General features: G+C 46.9%; 1 protein-coding gene across 1 annotated transcript; it reads left to right on the forward strand.

Annotated features, from left to right (window-relative positions):
• Nucleotides 1-8,097: 8,097 nt before the first annotated feature.
• Nucleotides 8,098-16,897, forward strand: LOC149524020 (uncharacterized). Its single transcript, XM_089780353.1, has 3 exons — nt 8,098-8,936; nt 9,132-9,481; nt 16,799-16,897. The coding sequence occupies exons 1-3, from the start codon at nt 8,387-8,389 to the stop codon at nt 16,895-16,897; spliced, it is 999 nt and encodes a 332-aa protein (XP_089636479.1). The 5' UTR covers nt 8,098-8,386.
• Nucleotides 16,898-24,175: the final 7,278 nt, after the last annotated feature.

A 24,175-nucleotide genomic window follows, 5' to 3' on the forward strand; every position in this document is an offset into this window, starting at 1 on the left:
AAGGGATATAAAGTAAAAGAAGGTTGTTTGTCAGGGCTACAGAGGATGTGACCGTAATTAAGACACATGGCGACATGAATCTGATAAGGGCCTGGGTGAAAGATCTAACTGTGAAGATGGAGAAAAAAAAGACCCTGTCTTTGAGATGTAATTCACACACTGGGTTGGAGGTAGGAGGGGGACAGGGCTGAGTCAAAGATAACAGGCCTGAATGATGGTGTTTCCCTTGGCGATTGAGAGAAGAGGGAAGGGAAGGGAATTGGTTGGGGGGAAGATGAAGCATTCTGCTTTGGCCATGTGGAGTTTACGATGATGGCTGGATGTTCACAAGGAGATGTGGGAAAGGTTCACATTTTGGTTAGGACAGAAGACAGGATTTGGAAGTCATTAGCTGTCCCTGTGAAAATCCAGCCATCATCGTATTGTGTAATTGTAAATCACAGTTAATGATCATTTACACATATTCAATGAAACATATTAGAGGCCTGCTCTGAAACCTTCGGAATAACCCATTTGCATTTGTCATGCTCCTTAACCCCACAGGCACCACTGAAGAACTCACAAAGACTGGAACAGATGTTCTCATGAAATTTCAAATTGCTATTACTTGTATCTTGTGAGATTGAGTTGTTTGTGTGATCGCTCTTATGTTTCCTGGCCAAAATCTTTCAAGAGCCGCTCATAAACATATGCTGCCATGGAACCCAACACCAACGCCTTTGTGCATCTGAGACGATAGTTGGCTGGAAAGTTTTCCACAGAATGTTTTGTTGTTGAAATAAGCAGGTTTGTTGAAGCTAAAATGTTTTGTGGAAATTTATCGGTTTTGACTAAACCTTTTATAGTCTCAAGAGGGGTAGTTATGTTAATCTGCAACTTTAAAAACAAGAAGTCTTGTAGCACCTTAGCAACTAACAAAATATATAGTGGGTAAAACCCACATTTTACCCACAGAAGCTCATGATTGGTTAGTTTCTAAGGGCGCGTCTACACAGAAGCATTATTTCGGAATAACGGCCATTATTCCGAAATAATAATGTGAGAGTCTACACAGCAATTCCATGATTTAGAAATAAATTTGAAATAACAGACGGCTTATTCCGACTTCTGTAAACCTCATTCCACGAGGAATAACGCCTATTCCAAAACAGCTGTAATGTGGACACTTCACTGATGCTCTTTTGAAACAGCTTTTCCCCGGGTCCATTCAGACTAAATAGCTTTTCCCTAGTAGGCCATTCCCAGTGCCTCCTGGGGCTCTAAATTGAGGTAGTATGTCCACATCGGGAAGCCCGCCTTGGACTAATTTTGAGGCTTCCCTGTAGTGTAAGTCTGCTATTTCGAAATAAGCTATTTTGGAGTATTTCTTCTGGAATAGCTTATTTCAAAATAAGCGTGCAGTGTAGTCGTACCCTAAGGTGCCACAAGACTACTCATTATTTTTAAACCTTTAATGGGATGGTATCTCAGGATGGATGAGAGAGAAAAAGAAAAAAATCTGATCTTTTTGATCCATGAATGGACATTTTGACAGAAATCCCTTCCACAAAAGAGCTCTAATGTAAGATAAAAATAGATTTTGAACCCCCCCAAAGTTGTCACAAAACGGAATTGGCATTCTTCTCTGGCCAGCCCTAACTGGAGTGTGTCCTTTCTTCCTGCCTAATCATTAACCATTGTATCTGAACCCCCACTGTGGCACACCATTGCGGATATTTTGATTGGCTTCAGCACACATTTTTCAGAAATGCCTACAGGGACTGAGTCCGTCACATCCTGGAATGAGACAGGACATGCTAGGCAAACATGTTATTTCTAATTCTGTTTGTTTGCCATGCCAAGACCTGCAGTACACACAGTGTTTGTTTGAAATTGTAAGCTAACTCTGTAGTGAAAGACATAGGGTATTCATGCATATGGAGAGGAAGCGTAATAGGAAACCTGAGTCATAATTTCTGCTTAAGCCAAACATCCAGAAAATCGGCAATTTCATAAGATGACCCCATTGGTCATCTCCTAGGGCATTGTCAGCAGGAGAAAGTCACTAGGTAAGATCTAAGACAACATCAAGAAGAGGGGAACACAAGTCACAGCAATGAAATAGAAGTGAAAAGAGGAATTTCAAATGAATGCCTTTTTAATTACAGTATCTCTCCACCCTTGACATGTTTGCTGCTTGCAAGCCACTGTCAGCAAGGCATTTCATTGCCTTTTTTAAAGGCTTTGCTGATCGAACAAAGAGAATCCTAGGGAATCTTAAGCAGTGTGGACAAGAATCAAAAATGAAATAGTGGACTATGTAATTCAGCCTATTTGAGTTGTCAGTGATAGCTCCTCTCACATCTGATTCTCATTCCATCTAATTTTGCCTCTCCTTGTTATACCGAGTAGCATCTTACTCTGCAATCAGACCAATTGAAACCAATGGTACTATTTATGCAGTACAATGGTGCTCCATATGAGAGATTAGCAGGAGAGGACTCACAGGAAATATGTAGTAGAAAGGGCTATAAGGACTAACTACCTGTATAGCACTTTAAGGTCAAGTCTACACTAGACCTGGAAGGTTTGCTTAAGGTACGCAACACCAGCTACATAGAATTTGTAGCTAGAGGTGGCTTACCTTAAGCCGAGCTTGGCGCCATCCTCAATGCAAGAGGCTGACAGGAGCAAATGCTCCAGTCAGCTTCCCTTATTTCTCATGACTGAGGAGTACAGGTGCCGGTCAGAGCTGCCCTCAGCATTTGACTTATGGGTCTATACTAGACCCACTAAATCAAATGCCAGAACGTTGATCTCCAGCATGGCGAGTGAAGATGTGCCCTAAGTTAAAAATACTATTTTTGATCAACGGAGTTTTCTTAGTGCTGAATGTTTCTGCATATGTAAAAATTAGGCAGAAGAAACTAATCCTGTTTATGGTTATCTTAAGGGCAGCGAACTCCCTAATCCTTGTGAAGCCAGTCACTGCAGCTTCTGCTATCCCTGCACAGTCTGGTCTGCCAAAAGGCAAGACAAAAATGCAATCCCTATGCTAAGAGGAATGAAAAGGCTGCACCATTGATATTCCTCCCAAAGATATGTGGTGCCTGTTATATTTTGGGGATCAGATCCGTAAGGGATTCTGGCCCTGCCTGCCTTGTAACCCGTGGGTGCCTTAATGGTATGCTGCTATGGTTTCATAGAATCATAGAATCATAGAATAATAGGACTGGAAGGGACCTCGAGAGGTCATCGAGTCCAGCCCCCCGCCCTCAAGGCAGGATCAAGCTCCGTCTACACCATCCCTGACAGATGTCTATCTAACCTGTTCTTAAATATCTCCAGAGAGGGAGATTCCACCACCTCCCTTGGCAATTTATTCCAATATTTGACCACCCTGACAGTTAGGAATTTTTTCCTAATGTCCAATCTAAACCTCCCCTGCTGCACTTTAAGCCCATTACTCCTTGTCCTGTCCTCAGAAACCAAGAGGAACAAATTTTCGCCTTCCTCCTTGTGACACCCTTTTAGATATTTGAAAACCGCTATCATGTCCCCCCTTAATCTTCTTTTTTCCAAACTAAACAAGCCCAGTTCATGAAGCCTGGCTTCATAGGTCATGTTCTCTAGACCTTTAATCATTCTTGTCGATCTTCTCTGTACCCTTTCCAATTTCTCCACATCTTTCTTGAAATGCGGCGCCCAGAACTGGACACAGTACTCCAGCTGAGGCCTAACTAGTGCAGAGTAGAGCGGCAGAATGACTTCACGAGTTTTGCTTACAACACACCTGTTGATACAACCTAGAATCATATTTGCTTTTTTTGCAACAGCATCACACTGTTGACTCATATTCAACTTGTGGTCCACTATGACCCCTAGATCCCTTTCCCTTTCCGCCATGCTCCTTCCTAGACAGTCGCTTCCCATCTTGTATGTATGGAACTGAGCACTTCCTAAGTGGAGCACTTTGCATTTCTCTTTATTAAACCTCATCCTGTTTACCTCTGACCATTTCTCTAACTTGCTAAGGTCATTTTGAATTTTGAGCCAGTTTGAGGACTTCAAGTTCTTGCAAGTTCAAAGGTCTCACCCTGGCTTCCTCCAGCCTAATTCCTTCTTGCAGGGTGACCTCAACAGCCTTTTCAGGCTGTTCCCCCTTACAATTGCCTACTCTGAAATTCTACATATAGGCTGAACCTCTCTAGTCCAGCATCCTTAGGACCCGACTGGTGCCAAACCAGAGAATTTGCCGAACCACAGGAGGTCAATATTACAGTGAGTGGATCTCTTTATTTCACCAAGACGAATAAATGGAACAACTCTTGCAATGCTGTTTAATAATGTCCGACTGTACTGATACACCCTATCTAAGCCTGCCCCTAGCCAAGGTTTATCAGCTCTTTGCATAACAAAGTGTTAGTGTTGTTACACAATGTTACTGTATTGGCACAAGGAAATAAGGAGATAAAGCATTCAAAAAACAGGCAGCATTGCCAGCACTTCTACTGCTTACTAGGCTCTTAGAAGACATTTAGGGGTAAATTAAAGCTAAACAACAGCACAACACACTGAAAGCCATGGGATCCAGTAGATATAGTACAGGCAGTTCCCGGGTTACGTACAAGATAGGGACTGTAGGTTTGTTCTTAAGTTGAATTTGTATGTAAGTTGGAACTGGTACATATTGTAGGGGAAACTCTAGCCAAACATTTCTCCAGAGCTCAGTTTTATTCTCCCACACCTCACTTCCCTCAGTCCTTTATTCTCAAGCTGAGGTGTCTGCTGAGAAAAGCCGCTCCGCGTCTCCCTGGTCTGCTGGGGGGGGGGGGGGACACTAGCTTCGCGTCTACCTGGTCTGCTGGGGGGAAGCAGCTAGTGCGGGGTTGCCTCACCCTGTTTGTAAGTAGGGATCCGATGTAAGTCGGATCCATGTAACCTGGGGACTGCCTGTATACTTAGATTTTCAGAAAGCCTTTGACAAAGTCCCTCACCAAAGGCTCTTGTGTAAATTACATTGTCATGAGATAAGAGGGAAGGTCTTTTCATGGATTGAGAACTGGTTAAAAGACAGGAAACAAAGGGTAAATATTCAGAATGGAGAGGGGTAACTAGTGGTGTCCCCCAAGGGTCAGTCCTAGGACCAATCCTATTCAACTTATTCATAAATGATCTAGAAAAAGGGGCAAGCAGTGAGGTAGTAAAGTTTGTGGATGATACTAAACTGTTCAAGATAGTCAAGACAGAAGCAGACTGTGAAGAACTTCAAAAAGATCTCACAAAACTAAGTGACTGGGCAACAAAATGGCAAATGAAGTTTAATGTGGATAAGTGTAAAGTAATGCACGTTAGAAAAAATAACCCCAACTATACATATAGTATAATGGGGGCTAATTTGGCTACGACAAATCAGGAAAGAGATGTTGGAGTTATCGTGGATAGTTCTCTGAAAACGTCCACACAGTGTGCTGCGGTGGTCAAAAAGGCAAATACCTGTAGAATGTTAGGAATTATTAAGAAAGAGATAGAAAATAAGACACAGAATATCTTACTGCCCCTGTATAAAAATATGGTACGCCCACATCTTGAGTACTGTGTATAGATGTGGTCTCCTCACCTCAAAAAAGATATTTTGGCCTTGGAAAGGGTTCAGAAAAGGGCAATTAAAATGATTAGGGGTTTGGAACAGGTCCAATATGAAGAGAGGCTAAAGCGACTGGGACTTTTCAGTTTAGAAAAGAGGAGACTGAGGGGGATATGATAGAGGTATATAAAATCATGATTGGTGTGGAGAGGACGAATAAAGAAAAGTTATTCATTAGTTCCCATAATATAAGGACTAGAGGACACCAAGTAAAATTAATGGGTAGCAGGTTTAAAACTAATAAAAGAAAGTTCTTCTTCACACAGCGTGTAGTCAACCTGTGGAACTCCTTGCCAGAGGAGGCTGTGAAGGCTAGGACTATAACAGAGTTTAAAGAAAAGCTAGACAAATTAATGGAGGTTAGGTCCATAAACGGCTATTAGCCAGGGGGCAGGAATGGTGTCCCCGGCCTCTGTTTGTCAGAGGCTGGAGATGGATGGCACGGGACAAATCACTTGATCATTGTCTTCGGCCCACCCCCTCCGGGGCACCTGGTGCCGGCCGCTGTCAGCAGACAGGCTACTGGACTAGATGGACCTTTGGTCTGACCCAGTACGGCCGTTCTTATGTTATGGCTAGTGTCTGTAAACAAACTTTATGGGACTGTGGGAAACTTGGCCACACCCACGCTGAGTGGACATTCAGCAAACTGAGCAACACACCATAAGTTTGGATGGCATAAGTGGTCAGGTAGACATGACCTTAGTTTTTCTACACTGGGGTTTCCTTTTCTGTTTCAAGTTGTTTCAGTGTTTTCCCGTTCACTGTAATGGGATGCCCTTGTCTTTTCTTGGCTGGACAATGGATGGGTATTTGACGTTAATTTTATGTAAACAACTGGTTTGGGAGGAGCCCCTCCCTGCTCTGAGGCATATTTGAAAAGGTCGTGCCAGACACTAACATACTATTTTATATACATAAATACATAGATTCATAACCCCAGTCTCTATACATATCTCCCAATGAGTACCAAGTCCAAACATTACACGCTTTCATAACAGCTCTTACTTGGCATATTATATAACAACATTACATGCAACCAGTTCATTCAATTGCTTATTTCTGGAGGTTCAAACTCCCTGTTTTTCCATGGGGTTGCTTGGATCTTAATTGTCACCATGCCTTAAAGGATGTGCAATCGGCAGTAGTGGACTAGCCACTGGGCCAATGGGACTCAGACCCCCAGGGCATCAGCCAGTTGGGGTCCCCCAGAAAAATGGGGGCTCCTGAGTCTGACCTATTCCACCCATCCAGTGCTCATGCCAGTGATCAGTGTTGGGACCCACCCAGAGGACAGGCTGAGGAGTGGGACCCATGCAGAGGTCATGTTTGGAAGTGGGATCAGGTATGAGGCTTGCCCAGCTTTGCCTCCCCACACAGCACTCCTGCCAGGAGCCACTTCTGATAAAAGATGAAGCAGGGAGAGAGAAAATTAAAACCTAGTATAACCTCAGCTTAGCTCCATGGAAGCAGTTCTTCTGGCCAGTGTATATCTGGCCTGTAGACACTGCTGATGTTCATGTGGACCAAAACTGCCTTGTTCCTCACACGTCGCGTATGTGGTCCACTCTCTGCTTTTTCCCTGAGGTGGGCTGTGTAGCTCCTCTTCTATGTCTCACTGAGTGGGCTGCATAAATGAAAAGCATCTGATTCCTTAGCTCAATAACTTATCTTTCATAGTCTCTATGTCATCCAGGTCCATTTTTAGATTCAGGCTAGAAATAACTTGTGAGTAGGTGGTAGTGACCAGAACGTTTGGTGAGAACGCAAGGAGAGGCCTGTCTCTAAACCTACAATTCCAGGAAGGCAGCATCCATCTGCACACCCTGGTTCCACTCACGAGTGTAACCAGAACAATAATGATCACAGTACTTCCAAAGCCAGATGAAACCATGAAATACAGGAAAACATTCAAAGAAACCTGGTTTTAATGAACTCTGAAGATCAGGATCCCAAACTTCAGGATGTAGCTAAACTTTGGTTTGCTTAATGACTCAAACTTTTTCCTTTCCTTCCCTCTGTCATTAGAGAGATTTGTGTAAGCATGTATTCTCCCGCTACCCTACCAGCCACAGGTGGATCGATAGTGCAGCGAGTTTTCTCATTTCACGTTTCACTCCAGGCTAAACCACTAACTCAACGGTGAAAAATGGCTGTTTATTTCTCCTCCTGTAGAATGGCCATTTATCACTATACTTATCAACTTGACCCTTGAAGTCTGAGTCCGTTATATCACCAAACTCTAATCCAAAGGGAAATTAACCAATAAAGGGCTTTCAAAAACAACCACCATATACTGACAAAGTAAAAGACAAATAAAATGATCACATTCAAAGCAAGTTAAGTATACACAGTATTGCAACTACCTGAGGGTATGTCTACACTAGAAAGTTAGTTCGAACTAACGGACGTTAGTTCGAACTAACTTTCCTATGCGCTACACTAGCGCTCCGTTAGTTCGAACTTAATTCGAACTAACGGAGCGCTTAGTTCGAACTAGGTAAACCTCATTTTACGAGGACTAACGCCTAGTTCGAACTAGCTAGTTCGAACTAAGGGCTGTGTAGCCCTTTAGTTCGAACTAGTGGGAGGCTAAGGCTTCCCAGGTTTCCCTGGTGGCCACTCTGGCCAACACCAGGGAAACTCTATTGCCCCCCTCCCGGCCCCGGAGCCCTTAAAGGGCCACGGGCTGGCTACTCACTTTGTGCCAGTTGCAAGGCTGCAAGCACCCGTGCCTGCACAGCCTGCACCTGCCACACAATGAGCCAGCCATCCGAGGGCTCCCAGCCCTCCACTGCTCCCCACGACCAGCCTGGCGGCTCCCAGGAGCCTGCCCGGGGGCGCAAAAGGCGGGCGCCCGCCTGGTCAAGTGCGGAGATCGTGGACCTCATCGAGGTTTGGGGGGAAGCCTCCAATGTCCACGATCTCCGCACTAGCCACCGGAATGCGGCCGTCTATGGACGCATGGCTGCCAGCCTGGCCGCCAGGGGCCACCAGCGCAGCCGGGAGCAGGTGCGCTGCAAGATTAAAGACTTGCGGCAGTCCTACTCCCGGGCCTGCCTGCCAGGGGCTGACCCGGAGGCCTGCCCCCACTTCCATGCCCTGGACCGCCTCCTGGGGGCTCATGCCGTCCCTGCCCCCCGGGACGTGATTGACCCCGGGGCAGAGGGACCGCTCCTGGACACCGAGGAGGAGCAAGAGGGCTCTGAGAGCCAGGAGCCTGCTGCCAGCCTTCCCAGGACCCGGGACCCCCGAGGCACCCCACAGAGCCGCTCGCCTGCATCATCAGAGGCCGGGGAGGCGTCCACCTGTGAGTACCCTCGTGTTCCCCTTATGTGTACGGGGGGCTGGGGCGAGAGGGAGCCCCGGGACCGTGCGCCTGGGCCTTGCCCACCACGGAGCAGCAGCTGGGGATCCTGCAGGGGCCCTGGCCTTGCAGAGGGGAGCTGGGTTTCACACACCTGGGCCCCTGGGGTAATTGACCGCTGGTCTTCTTGCACCACAGCTGCAGCACCGGGGACTGCAGGGCGCACCACACCGCCTGCAGCAGCCGCCCGCGCCCGGGCAAGCAGGACAGCCAGGAACCAGGAGGACTACCAGAGGCGGCATCTCCGGTTCCTGGACCGACAGCTCCGTCTCCAGGACCACTGGGTCCAGGAGGACCTCAGGCTGCGCCAGAGGAGTCTGGAGGCCCTGGAGGAGCAGGGCCGTGCCCTGCGAGGCCACCTCCAGAGCCTGCTAGACCGCTTTCCATTTCCTCCTCCCCCTGCTCCCCCTCTTGCTCCCCCTCTTGCTCCCCCTGCTCCCCCTCTTGCTCCCCCTCTTGCTCCCCCTGCTCCCCCTCTTGCTCCTCCTGCTCCCCCTCTTGCTCCCCCTCTTGCTCCCCCTGCTCCCCCTCTTGCTCCTCCTGCTCCCCCTCTTGCTCCTCCTGCTCCCCCTCTTGCTCCTCCTGCTCCTCCTGCTCCTCCTGCTTCCGCTCCTGCTTCCTCCACACCCCCTGTCCTCTCTGCCCCCCCCTCCACAACCATTCCCCACCGACGCCCCCGGACCCGCAGTGTGGCGAGACGGGAGAGGCACCCAGACTCCCACCCCTGAGCTTTCCTTTCCCTTCCTCCCTTCCCTCCCCTCCCCTTCCAGCTCCCTCGTCCCAGGTTTCCCCCTCCCTTCTCCCACCTTCATTCCTCCCTCCCCCACCCCAGTTCTGTGAAATAAACAGACGTTTTTGTTGGAAAAACAGGTGTCTTTATTTGACAGTAGGTAGGGAGGGGAAAGGGGAAGGGGGGGGTAGGGTGGAAGAAGGCCCCGGTGGGGCATGCAGGGAGAGGTCAGTCCTCCTCCTCCTCCACCTGGAAGCTCTCCCGCAGGGCTTCCCGGATCCGGATGGCCCCCCGCTGGGCTTCCCGGACGGCGGCGGTGCGGGGCTGACCGTAGTGTCCAGCCATGCGGTCAGCCTCAGCCATCCAGGCTGGCAAGAAAGCCTCCCCCTTCCGCTCACACAAATTGTGGAGCACACAACATGCCGCCACCACGGGAGGGATGTTGTGCTCGGCCAGGTCCAGACGGGTGAGGAGGCATCGAAAGCGGGCTTTCAGTCGCCCGAAGGCCCCCTCCACCACGATGCGGGCCCTGCTCAGCCTGTTATTGAAGGCCTGGCGGGAGGGATTGAGGTGTCCCGTGTAGGGCTTCATGAGCCAGGGCTGCAGTGGGTAGGCGGCATCCCCCACCAGGCAGACGGGCATGTCCACGTCCCCGACCCTGATGTGGCGGTCGGGGAAGAAGGTCCCGTCCTGCAGCCGCTGGCACACGGAGGAGTTCCGGTACACCCGGGCGTCGTGTGCTTTGCCGGACCAGCCCACATTTATGTCCGTCAACTGTCCCCGGTGGTCACATACGGCCTGCAGGATGACGGAGAAGTACCCCTTGCGGTTCACGTACCGGGACGCCTGGTGTTCCGGGGCACGGATGGGGATGTGCGTCCCGTCGATGGCCCCCCCGCAGTTGGGGAAGCCGAGGGCGCCGAATCCCCGGATGACGGCATCCGGGTTGGCGAGGCGGACCACCCTGCGGAGCAGCACCCGGTTGATGGCCTTGACCACCTGCGGAGAGAGACACAGCAAAGCGTCAATCAGTGGGGCGCCCGGGTGGCTGGGAGCGTGCGTGCCCTGGCAGTGCCCCGCGCCCCACTCCCGGAAGCAACCCCCCTGGCGGCGTGTAGTACGGCCGGGACAGCCCGACCCCTCCGGTGCGGGGCGCTTTCGCCTCCTCCCGCCCCCCCCTTTGTCCCTGGGGCGGCCCATCCCCTCCTCGCAGCCCCCCTCCCCCCCGGCTCGGTGGCCGACGAGCGCCGTACCTGCATGAGCACTGCTCCGACAGTGGATCTCCCCACGCCGAACTGGTTCCCGACGGATCGGTAGCTGTCCGGCGTGGAGAGCTTCCAGAGGGCGATGGCCACCCGCTTCTGGAGGGGGATGGCGGGCCTCATGCGAGTGTCCCTTCTTTGCAGGGCAGGGGCGAGCCACTCGCAGAGCTCCAGGAAGGTGTCCCTCCTCATCCTAAAGTTCTGGGTCCACTGTCGGTCGTCCCAGCGCTCCAGGACGATGCGGTCCCACCAGTCGCTGCTGGTGTCCAGACGCCAGATGCGGCGGGGCACACCGGTGCCGGGGCGCCGCCGCGGCTCCTCCACGGCCCCCAGGGCGGCCAGGCGGAGAGGCAGGGGGCTGACGTTCCCCAGGTGGTGCCAGGCAGCCTCGAGCCATTGCTGGCAGGCTTGCAGCAGCAAGTCCAGAACGTGCACCAGAAGGTGCAGGGCGAGCCGTGGCTCCATGTTGCCACCTGCGGCGGTCCCCCCCGAAGGGAAGCACCGACACAGACGGGCACAGAGACCGACGCTTTGCTGTCCCTCGGCGAGGTTGGCAAGCAAGCAGGAAAAGCTGAGAACCGGCTGTCCAGGGGGGGTCCCTTTAAGCACGAGCCTCAGATAGCCTCAGACAGCAGCCACACAAAGCAACTGCTGACCTGATGCCCTGCCAGAACCGGTTTCAGCTGCCCTTAAATGCCCCCCTGCGTCCAATCAGTGTGGACGCGCTAGTTCGAACTAGCAAAACGCTAGTTCGAACTAGTTTTTAGTTCTAGATGCGCTAGTTCGAACTAGCTTAGTTCGAATTAACTAATTCGAACTAAGTTAGTTCGAACTAGCGCTGTAGTGTAGACGTACCCTGAGAGATTTATTTTAGTTATACTTTTTTAGTCGATGGGGAGGTAATCCAGGCTGCTGCAGTAAATGCGGGCTTTTCTGGTAACTTCAGGGAGCTTTGGATCAGATCCTCAGACAATCTGGCTACGTCTAGATTGCATCCCTTTTTCGGAAAAGGGATACAAATTAGACGTATCGCAATTGCTAATGAAGCGGGGATTTAAATCTCCCCCGCTTCATTAGCATAAAGATGGCTGCCGCTTTTTTTCAGCACGGAGCTTTGCCAGAAAAAAGCGCCAGTCTAGATGCGGATCTTTCGGAAAATAAAGCCTTTTCCGAAAGATCCCTTATCCCTCTTAAAATAAGGGTAAGGGATCTTTCGGAAAAGGCTTTATTTTCTGAAAGATCCGCGTCTAGACTGGCGCTTTCTTCCGGCAAAGCTCCGTGCCGAAAAAAGCGGCAGCCATTTTTATGCTAATGAAGCGGGGGAGATTTAAATCCCCAGTTCACTGGCAATTGCGATACGTCTAATTTGCATCCCTTTTCCGAAAAAGGGATGCAATCTAGATGTAGCCTAAGATGTTAAAATGCATTTGACAGCGTACAATAATTGGAATGGGACAAAATATTTCTAGACAAAAAGGTTTATTTTCGTTTTAAGAAATGGGATTTTATTGAAAATGAAATATATCATGAAAAACTCATTTTTAACATATTTGGGGAAAAACAGTTGCAAACTCTAAATTTTCCAGTATTTTTTTGCATTTTTCATTTGAAAATTGTGGGGAAACACTTTGTCTAATTTTTCCTCCTAGGAGAAATGGGGGGGGAGGCAAAAGGGAGAAAAGTAACACATTCATTTTTAAAGAATGTTTGCTGTTATTGTTATTACTTAAAAGTGTACACTTTCAATACTTTCTGACAGTGCTCCACTTTTTGAAGTGCAAGAGGTGTAAGAAAGTGGCGGGATAGCCCAATTTCTACATTCTGATACAATTTTCCAACTAGAAAAAATTTGGAAAAGTGAAAAAGTGGGAAGGCTGCCATGAGTTCTTACGTTTTTTTTCTAATTTTCTCTTGGGAAAACTATTATGTTCCAATGGGAAAAAACTTTGGAAGGTGATTTTTCCTGGTAGAATTCCTCTGAGGGAAAATTCCACATTACAGACAGCTCTAGTGACAAGATTTGAATTTAACCAAAGCCTTTTGCTGTTGTGTGATACAATGCCTATGTTATCTATGGCTATATCTGATCTAGACCAATGATACTCAACCTTTTTTCATTTATGGACACCTTAAAGTTTTCCAATGGAGGTGCAGACTCCTTTGGAAGTTTTAAACATAGTCTGGAGATCCCCTAGCAAAAACCACCATTCTGCGGTAATGGCCAATTTCTGTGGAACTATTAAACATAGACCTCCCTAGGGATCTGAGGACCACAGGTTGAAAACTACTGTGGCCCAGCTTTTTAAAGGTACTTAGACATTTTTGCACTAAAATTAAGTGAAATTTAGGGTCCTAAATCAACAGGCCTTGAAAAGTTGAGAACAGCAATGACTACGTATCTGTAAAACTCTGGGCCTATGGCTGTATCTTAGACATAGTCTTGGGGAAGGTGAGACCCTTCTGTGTTCTTTTGAACAGGCTGCTAGCTCTGATCGCTCACCAGGTTCCTTTTACATCATGCCCACTCTGCAGATCTGAAGTGCTTTCAAATAAAATCAGCCTCACTCTGACTCAGAGAGTCCGATGTTAGTATCTGTGGTGAGCCATGGCAAATCTTACTTCCCAAACTTGACATTATTCATATGACATACGTATACCCAGAGATACTATAAAGATACCTGTAGTAGGAATAACTGCTAGGGAAAGCATCATCTGCAGCCTGACTGCTGAAATGTGATTTGCAGCAGAGGGGTATCCGAGGCCAGAAAAATAAATCAGAATGTGCATAATGGTTTTCTATAACATGATTACTACATGGAGATAGTTCTGTCTTTCCCCTCCTTCATTTTCTCCATGAAAATATAATTAGATCGCTTCTTTTGCATAGTCCAGAGCTTGTTAAATTATTATAAGCATGCTGGGAGACAAAGGAAGCCACCTTTCTGTGTCTACTCACAGTTTGCATTATGGCCCTTTGGGCCTGATCCAATACCTATTGAGGTCAATGGGACTTGAGGCACTATCTTTAACAGAAGCAAAATCAGACCTCATATTGTTCTCACAGGTAAAAGATCCCCCTTACCTGATGGGTATCACTGACACCTGTAAAGGAAAAATCCACGGAAATAAAAGCTTCAGCAGTTATATCTATCCTGCCTAAATTCCGGGCACAATACATGCAATTCATTGTTATAATAATACTAGCCAATTAGCCCGTCATAAGACGGGATTTTCAGGTCTCTCCTCCACATCGGTCTTCTCTCCTGAGCCTCCAGTCTCTCGCTCTGTCTCTCTATCTTTCTCTCTCTCTCTCCTCCTCCTACTGCCTCCCCCCCCCTCTCTCTCAGCTCTCCTCCGCCTCCTGCCTCTCTCTCTGTCTCTCTCTTTCTCTTCTCCTCCCCCTCCGGCCTCTCACTCGGGGGACCACAGAGCCCAAATGGCCTTTTGGTCTCCGCACTCCCCGTGCTGCATGGGGACAAAACTCAGTAGTCTAGACACACCCTCAGACACTGGGCTACTATATATATGATAATAATATAATATTCATTATTTGCCTTTGGTTTCTTTGCAGCAATCATTGGGTCATCACAGAGATTTCATGGTGACAGAACAGAAAATAAAGGGTCAGGACGGCAAGGGGAGAGCCGTAATGATATAGAGACTTTTTTTACCTTTAAGTTGCTGCTTCAAATCCAAGCAAAGTTGGCAGTGACAAAAAGGGGCTGCTTATCTGAAAGATTTTTTGCTGATCCGTTTCTAATGGACAATTGTGTGCGACACAAATTCACCACCAATGATCTCCCTTTATAGCAGTCCCAGTAGAGTGACAAGGACTGATACAGAACCTGAATTGTCTTTTTTAATCCCTAGAGATGATCTTGCCAGGATAATAAAAAAAAATAGTTTGAGGATGCTTCCTTTGCGTTTGTTGCAGGCAAGTTAGGGAGCAATAAGATCTGGATTCAAAACCCACAGAAGCTGATAGGAATATTTTAATTGACTTCAGTGGACTTAGAATTAGCCACCTTGGGAAGGAGACAACTTTCTGAAAGCCGTGGCATATCTGAAGTTAAGGGCTTGAAATAGGGCTTATTAGATGACCTTCTGTATTATGCAGGAAGTCTGACAAATAACTGTATGGTCCTTCTGGCTTAAAAGCTATTACTCTAAAATATCAGCAGTTTGTGACAATCAATATACATCAGATTCAAGGACCCACCTGTGAATTCTCACCTGCTCCCATCATTTGAGTCTTCCCATTCTATCATTGTAGCAGAAAAGGTATCTGACATTTCTATTTACTCAGGAGAGGCAGAATGGAGAGAATAGCCCCATACAAGAAAATAACAATCAGGTAAAAATTGCTAGCACCATCTACTGCTGAGGATATTTACAGAGAGCTGAGTCAGATATACACACACACACATACACCCCTCCTCTGTAAGATTTAGTATTTTTCCAAACTGCAAAGTGAAGCGACCTACAGGGGTAATAAACGCAACTTGCAATGCGGCCATTAATTAAAACTCCAAAGAAACCCAATTATTTTTATGCAAATTGAGACATGCTGGTTGAGCTCATAATGAAGTTTTCACTAGGAGGGCTCTATGTTTTCTGCACCTTGGGAGTTTGCCAGGTGGATCCATAGTGAAGTGGAGACGTGACGATTCTCTGAGGTTTTGACTACAACCCACCGATCTGCCTGAGGCAGTTGTTGGCTCTGAAGAGCACCTTGGGAAAAGTGGTCTGGGAAAGGCTGCAAAATGGTTCTTCTAACTCAAGCCAAGGCACACACTTAACCTCACATCTTCTCTATGTTACTATTTATACATCGTCCTACTGTTCCCCTTTTGTGGGTTAACTTAATTGTATGTACCATAAGCCCCATTGATTTTCATGGGACTATTCAGAGTGTATGAAGTGAAGCAGATACATACAGGATCTGGACATAAGTCAGATACATGCAGGATCTGGACCTAAGTCAAGTTAATGCTATCTGAGAAGAGACTTAATCCACCCTTTTACATTCAATAGTGGAGAGCACTGATTTCACTGATTTAAAATATTGATTGTTCCTTTGAGATGCATGGATTTAAGCCAGATCACTTGTGATCACTCTGTGAAGGTGGTGCTTTCTATTTGGATTCTCCATTTTCAAACAGAAAATCTGAATTGTTTGTTTGTGTTACACTCACTTCCTTGCAAGATCTCTTATTATGGACACACTGCATTTAATAGTCTGGGGGAAAGAGAAATTATTTAAACATAAAGGTGATTCCATAAATAAATTATCATTTGCACTCCTGCTATGTCTACACTGGTAGCTTCTTGCGCAAGAACATCTTGCGCAAGGGTTCTTGTGTAAGAACACTTGCGCAAGAACATGTCCACACAGCCATGTGCTTTTGCACAAGAGCATCCATAGCAGTGTGGATGCTCTCTTGTGCAAGAAAGCTCTGATGGTCATTTTAGTCATAGGGCTTTCTTGCGCAAGAAACCCCTGCTGTGCGTCCACACTGCCCTCTTGCGCAGAAGCTCTTGCGCAAGAGGGCTTACACTTGTTAGAAAAGAGCATAGCTCTTGCGCAAGAAGCCCTTTCTTCCCACGCTTTACTGTAAATCTTCTTGCGCAAGAACGGGCGGGCAGTGTGGACGCTCTGCGGAAAACAGCCGTTCTTGCGCAAGAACCCACCAGTGTAGACATAGCCCTGGAGTTTGCTATAATTACCCCTGGACCTTTATTTGAAAGTCTTCAAAAGGAGAATAGATATTAGCTGAATTTTCCTGTGCCCTCTGAAATATTCTTCCTTGCAGATTACTGATTACAGAATTGAACTGGAATTTAGCCAAGATCTGGGTTGTTTGCTATTTGACCTTGGTCAAGTCATCAATTTTGGTTCCCCGGTGAAATGAGAATAACCTAGTGAGTGTTGAGAGGGTTAATGCATTAAAATCTGCAAAGTGAGAAGGTCAGATGGAAAGCATGCTAGAAATGCAAAACAGTACTTAAATGGTTGTTACAAATTTACGGTGCGGCACACCTTGCCCGTTAGGGACTTCATAGCGCAAGTGCTAATAGAACCCAGAGCCTTACTCTCAAATAAAGGAAGAAGCAAAAATGCAGTTTCCCATAACTGATCTAAAGCAGAATTTCTGTTCTCAGTAGAGAGCCTATGATGCAAAGTTTGACAGTTATGATTAAATCCAGTAGAGGGCAGTGGTGTCCATAAACGCTAGACAGGTCTTTGCTATAGTTATTTTCTCCAAAGCGCTATCAAACCTGTGATAAGGAACTTAACCCAATATTCAAGGAGATCATGATGAAAACCCTCTCTCTAATATTTCCACCCTCCCGCTCTCTCATCTAATTTTTCTGTGTCCAAGCTTCACTATGGAGGGAACTCTTGGATTCTCCTCATTCCTGTGTTGGGATAGTCCTTAGTTTATTTAGATTGTAAGCATTTGTCTGCAGGGATCTTGTCCTCATGGCTTTCTGTAATAATACTTATATTCATCCAGAGGCCCTGTTGTACAGTTCAGAGCAGCATGAAGTGGCTTTTGCATAGATCCGCTTTAGGCCCATGGAGTTTGCTTTTCAAGATAGCAAATGTCAGATTTCAGTTTTTCCATAGTCTTGGCAGTTCTTATTTCAGTGAGAGCCACAGTCTCCTAGCCTACAGGAAGAAGTTTTCCCAGAGGCATTAGCTAAGTCAGGGTATGTCTACACTACAAAGTTAATTCGAACTAACAGACGTTAGTTCGAATTAACTTTGATAGGCGCTACACTAGCGCTCTGCTAGTTCGAACTTAATTCGAACTAGCGGAGCGCTTAGTTCGAACTAGGTAAACCTCATTCTACGAGGACTAAGCCTAGTTTGAACTTACTAGTTCGAATTAAGGGGTGTGTAGTCCCTTAATACGAACTAGTGGGAGGCTAGCCCTCCCCAGCTTTCCCTGGTGGCCACTCTGGCCAACATCAGGGAAACTCTATTGCCCCCTCCCGGCCCTGGACCCCTTAAAGGGGCTCGGGCTGGCAACGATGCCCGTGCCAGGTGCAAGCCTGCCAGCACCCAGCTAGCAGACCCTGCACCTGGCACGGCTCGAGCCAGCCAACAGATGCCCCCCAGCCCTCCCCCTCTTCCCGGGACCAGGCTGGCAGCTCCCAGGAGCTTGCCCGGGACCGCAAGAGGCGGGCACCCGCCTGGTCTAGTGCGGATATCGTGGACCTCATCCACGACCTCCGCACTAGGCACAGGAAAGTGGCCGTCTAGGGCAGGAGAGCTGCCAGCCTGGCCACCCAGGAGCAGGTGTGCATGAATATTAAGGTGGTCCACTGAGACCCCCGACCCTGAGCCCTGAGCTTACAATGGCCGTACTGGGTCAGACCAAAGGTCCATCTAGCCCAGTAGCCTGTCTGCCGACAGCGGCCAACCCTAGGGACTCTGGAGGGGATGAACCGAAGACAGTGACCAAGCCATTTGTCTCGTGCCATCCCTCTCCAGCCTTCCACAAACTTTGGGCAGGAACACCACTCCTACCCCTTGGCTAATACCACTCCATGGTCCCAACCTCCATCACTTTATCTCACTTCTCTTTAAAAGCTATTCTAGTTCTAGCCTTCACAGCCTCCTGCAGCAAGGAGTTCCACAGGTTGACTATTTGCTTTGTGAAGAACAACTTTCTGTTACTAGTTTGAAGCCTGCTACCCATTCCTTTCCTTTGGTGTCCTCTAGTCCTTCTATTATGGGAACTAATGAAGAACTTTTCTTGATGCACCCTCTCCACCCCACTCATGCTTTTATAGACCTCTATCCTATCCCCCCTCTGTCTCCTCTTTTCTAAACTGAAAAGTCCCAGTCTCTTTAGCCTCTCTTCATATGGGACCTGTTCCAAACCTCTGATCATTTTAGTTGCCCTCCCCTCTCCCACCCTCTCTCTTCCCCTCTCCCACCTTCTTTTCCCAGTCTCCCCGAGTTTTGTTCAATAAAGAGAGATTCTATTTTTGACCACACGTTTTCTTTATTTTGTACATCAGGAGGGGGGCCTAGGGAAGGGTAAATGGAAGGAGGTGAGGGAGGAATGGGGTACGAGCCCCCGATGGGGAGGACTGGGCTGGCTCTGCGGGCTTCTGGGGGTGGAAGCTCTCCTGCAGCCCCCCAATTGTCCCCTCTCCCCAGATGGCAGCCTGCGGCAAGTGCAGCCGGTCTGATGGCCGAATGGTGTGATGTGCCCAGTGTGGGTAGTCCGGGCAATCCAAGCCAGGACTGCTTTGCAAGCGGGGCACCCCTGAGAACTGTCTGTCTGGGGTGGGGGTCGGGTCCCTTTAAGCACAGCCCTCGGCTAGCCTGAGGCAGCAGCTCCACGCTCTAAGTCCTCATCTGATGCCGTGCCGGCACTGCTTCCGGCCATCCTTAAGCCCGGTTCAGGGTCCACTCAATGTGGACATGCTAGTTCAAATTAGCAAAATGCTAATTCGAACTAGTTTTTTAGTCTGGATGCGTTAGTTCGAATTAGCTTAGTTCGAAATAACTAATTCGAACTAAGTTAGTTCGAATTAGCGCTGTAGTGTAGACATACCCTCACTCTCTGGCTGGTGGCAGGGATCCCAGAACTGTAGACATGACTGGGTTTATGTTTTGTGAGAGGGAGCGATTCTTTATCCTGCCTGCGAGTGTCCCAAGGGAATTCCTGCTTTCACCCCCCTCTTCTTCAGCTGTATTTCGTGAGGGCGCAGGAAACAAGACAGGAAAGGTGACCGCTTGTCCACCCTTACAGGTGATGTTAGTAAAGAAGGTAAAGTCCCATTGCTCCGTATTCTGGAAAAGGAAAGAACCAAGCTCAGTAGTTTACGTCTACTGGCACTGTGTACACTCAGCAGGCCGGAAGCCAGCTCTGCACCCCCACAAAGGGGAGGGGCGAGAATGGAAGGGGCGGGGCTGAGGGCAATCAGCTGTTAGTGCCACCCGGAGAGTAGCACTGGACCGCCTGCCTTCAGCCCTCTGGCACTCCTACAGCATGTTCCTACAGCAATTCAAAGGGGGCTGGGGCTGCAGTAGAAATGCCGGACCCCCATGCAATTGTTCCCTTCACCCCTCCTGTCGTCAGGTCTGTGGACACGCCAAGCCTGGTAGTGCATGGGGATTCTGACTTTGACACAGCAGCACATATAAGCACATGCTTAACTTTAAGATATGAATTATGTCACTGAAGACAGTGAAACTTACTCACCTGTTTAAGAGTTTTGCTCACACTTTTCAGAATCAAACCCTGAGTTAGATGCTCTGATGCTCAGATCGTGAGCATGGTTTAATGTAGGCAGAGAGATAGGTAAGGCCGACATAATGCACTATGGAAATACTTCATGGGCTATTGCAGAGAGTCATCGTGGGTTATGAAAAACTGACTTGCACAATTAATTCAACGATATAGTGTCAAGAGCAGCACAAAATGAGCTGTTTTCTGAAATAAATCTAGTGCTCTTGCTTTCTGCTGGTAGCAAGTAAAACAACAACAAGAAGAAACCTTCTGCAATGCTGAGCTAATCTAGTCTGAGTGTAGAGTGAGCACCAGATGATAAGATTGCAGTCGGCAGGATGTCACAAGATTGTTTGATTAGCAATGGAAGAGTTCAAGTGCTCCCTGGCCTGCCAGATACTTGGCACAGATGCTGGCAAATGACTCAAACTTCAAGCAGTTGTTCGCTGCAATCCTGTGTGAGACATGTCTCTGGCTCTTTGCAAGCGGGGAGAGAATTAACAAAAACAACAGCAAAATGAGGAAGCTTGGGTAAGAGGTTTTGTCTACACACGTTGCACTTGAGACCTTGTTTCAGTTAAAGGGATGCATATGGGAAATGAAATGAGACCGCAGCACTGCACAGATATATGGCTACGTCTACACTGGCAGCTTCTTGCACAGGAACTGTTTTGCAGAAGAGTTCTTGCGCAAAAAGTCTTCCACAAGAGCGCGTCTACACTAGCATGTGCTTTTGCGCAAGAGATGCATTTTTGCAGAAGAGCATCTATGGCAGTGTGGATGCTCTCTTGTGCAAGAAAGCTCTGATGGCCATTTTAGCCATAGGGGTTTCTTGCGCAAGAAATTCATGTTGCCTGTCTACACTGCCCTCTTGCGCAAGAGGGCTTATTCCTCATGGGGAGAGGAATAACTCTTCCAGAAGAAGCCTTGTTGTCTGACACTAGACTGTAAATGTATTTGCGCAAAAACGCGCGTGCAGTGTAGACACACGGCAAGTTTTTGTGCAAGAACAGCTGTTCTTGCACAAGAAGCCACCAGTGTAGACGTAGCCATACTGAATAACCTGAAATTGAATCATGTGTCTGTAACACCCAAGAACATTAATTGGTGGGTGTTCGCTTACTCCTTCAGGTTCACCTGCCACAAAGTTTTGACTCGAGATTTTAGACTCATTTTTGGTTGTCTTTCCATGCCAATTTAGGGTTTATGGCTAAAGGCCTTGGAAGAGAAAGTCCTCCCTTCAATTGATGGGATAAACACAGCATGAACTGCAACACAATCAGCCACTGTCACCCCGTACTATAGGGTTGTACCAGACAGGCTGGGTCCAGAGGTAATGGTTTTAGCAATGAGAATACTTGTCCATGGAGAAGAATGCTGAGCACCAAATTTATCTCACACAGAGAACAGAAAAGGCATAGCAATATTTAGATATTATTACTATTATTATTAATTTTAACCCCCAATTAATAAACAAAAGTTGTATACATACTACAGGACCAACCCTCCATTCCTCAGACTCAAAGCTAATCAGTATTATATTATAGTACCGCCTAGACGCCATAGCTGAGACAAGCACACCTTTGTGCAAACACATACTGTTGTGTGAACTGCAGCTGCAAGCATGCTTCCCGGAGCAGGTAGACAGACATGCACAAGCTGTGCTGGAACTAGCACATTGAAAATAGCAGCATTGGTGGGATTGGTGTGGGAAGTGAAATGATTTGCCCAAGATCACAAAGAAGGTCAGTGGCAGGGCCTCTTCTGATTCCCAATCCAGCGCTTTACCTCCTTGACAATAGACAGACAGACACAAACACAAGCCCAGAAGGAAGAAAGATATTTATCTCGCAGTAGTGTGAAATGCATGGATTAATAATTGACGTAACATAGCTAAAGCATGATTTCCAGCTAACACTGTAGAACAGCACTGACCAGACCAAGGGAAATTCCCTTTAGGCTTATGGGCGAAGCTTCCTCCTATAAAGCACTAAGGATTTTGGTTTGCATTTCTGCTGCAGAGAAGTGCAAAAGAGAGGATGTTGGGTTTTTAGACTGCCTTTTAAGGCCTAATGGGGGGGGGGGGGGGAGGATATCTTAGAAAACATATCAATAAAGTTTAAACTGAATTTTATATCTTAAAATTGTGGGTTTAAAGGGCACAGTTGTGTGCATTTTCCACTAGCCAGTAAAGTTGCATGAATTTTTTTTTAAAACGCAGTGTGTGTTTATGTGTACGCATGGCAGTTGTACAGAAAGACTCTATAGCAGGGTAGCCAACTCCCACAATTTTATCACACGTCTAACAATATTTGGTATTTTCTTAAAGCCCCAGCTCCTGGAGGCCTGCGATTTCAGGAGCATCTCAAATTTGACTTTTATTTTTAAGCGAAATCTCTAGCCCTTGAACAGAGAAAAACTGGAAAGTGTAAATGATAAAGGCTCCAAAAGCAAGAGGCAGATAAAAAGAACCCACTATGCATTATTTTTATATGCTCATGATTATCCTTATTTTTAAACTCTTGATCTCGTGAGTTTTTGGAACCAGACGCATGATTTTTGAAAACTTCAGGTTGGCAATATGGTATACAGATAATAGTTGTTATTAAAGAATTGTGTTCTTACAGATAGAACATAAGAACATATGACCTGCTATACTGGGTCAGACCCAGAATCCTGACAGTAGCCTGTACCAGAGCATCCGGGGATATGAACAGAACAGAGTGATCCACCCGTCTTCCTTTCCGGTTTCTAGCAGTCAGATGTTGAGGATCGCTCAGAGCATGGGGATGTGTACAAGACAATCTTGGCTAATAGTACTGATGGACCCATGATCCATGAATTTTCCTAGCTTGCTTTGAATCCAGTTATACTTTTGGCCATCGCAACATCCCATGGCAATGAGTTTCACAGGTGAATTGCACATATGTCCCTTCTTTCTATGAAATCTTTTGCCTGTTAATTTCATCGGGTTTTTCACTTCTGGTTTCTGTATTATGAGAAAGGGTAGATAACTCTCTATGCACTTTTTCAAATCTCAGCAGTTTGTCTGCAGCAACTAGTGACTTTCAAACAGCAGATCCTACCTTGCACAGAGCACAACAAAGCAATCTCAGTTCCCCACCAAGATGGAGGCCACTGCATCTGCTCCCAGGCACTCCCAAAGTATTGTGGGAATTGTAGTCTGCAGGGCCTTATTGCAGTACTCTGAAACACACCCAATTAAGTGATAGAAATGTAGCCATGTTAGTCTGGTGTAGCTGAAACAAAATACAGGACTATGTAGCACTTTAAAGACTAACAAGATGGTTTATTAGGTGATGAGCTTTCGTGGGCCAGACCCACTTCCTCAGATCAAATAGTGGAAGAAAATAGTCACAACCATATATACCAAAGGCAGAGGCTGCTCTCATATAAGGTGCCTACCTAAGGAAGAACTATTTCAAGATGACAACTCATGGGATTAGATTGGCTTTCATGAATTTACACATGAGCTTCATGAGATTTGAGTCACTCACATCTCTTCTAATGCAATAGGCAAAAGAACAGAACACAAAATCCCAAATTAGGTGTAGGTATATAGTACTATAAATTCCTATTGGGCATTCCAAAACACCTCATGAAATTTGTTTGTTCCAGTAGCTGCAAGACATTCCCAGAATATTGTGCTGCTGGATTGACGTTCCAAAACTAAAAAGAGGTTGGAACTGTTTGGAAAACTTGTTTTTGCCTAATTTAATTCAGAATTTCCTAGCCACAAAATATCAATCGGCATAGCGCCATGGCTAATTAAATCCAATTTTTAGAAACAATTATTAAAACTAGATAAGAGTTGAGCTTTGATTGTTCTGAGAGTTGGGGATGTGTGAGACTTCATGGAAAAATGTAATTAAAAGAAAAAATGATAATGAGTGAGATTTTGTGCCATGCATTTTA

Source organism: Pelodiscus sinensis, chromosome 8 (assembly GCF_052426305.1).
Source record: "Pelodiscus sinensis isolate ZL-2025 chromosome 8, ASM5242630v1, whole genome shotgun sequence".
Classification (NCBI taxonomy): domain Eukaryota; kingdom Metazoa; phylum Chordata; order Testudines; family Trionychidae; genus Pelodiscus; species Pelodiscus sinensis.

Coding starts and splice junctions, on each gene's coding strand:
- LOC149524020 (XM_089780353.1), top strand. CDS start 8,387: ATGAGCCAGCCATCCGAGGGCTCCCAGCCCTCCACTGCTCCCCACGAC. Junction 8,937..9,131: donor GGCCGGGGAGGCGTCCACCT/GTGAGTACCCTC, acceptor CTTGCACCACAG/CTGCAGCACCGGGGACTGCA. Junction 9,482..16,798: donor CTCCCCCTCTTGCTCCTCCT/GCTCCCCCTCTT, acceptor TCTTCCTTGCAG/ATTACTGATTACAGAATTGA.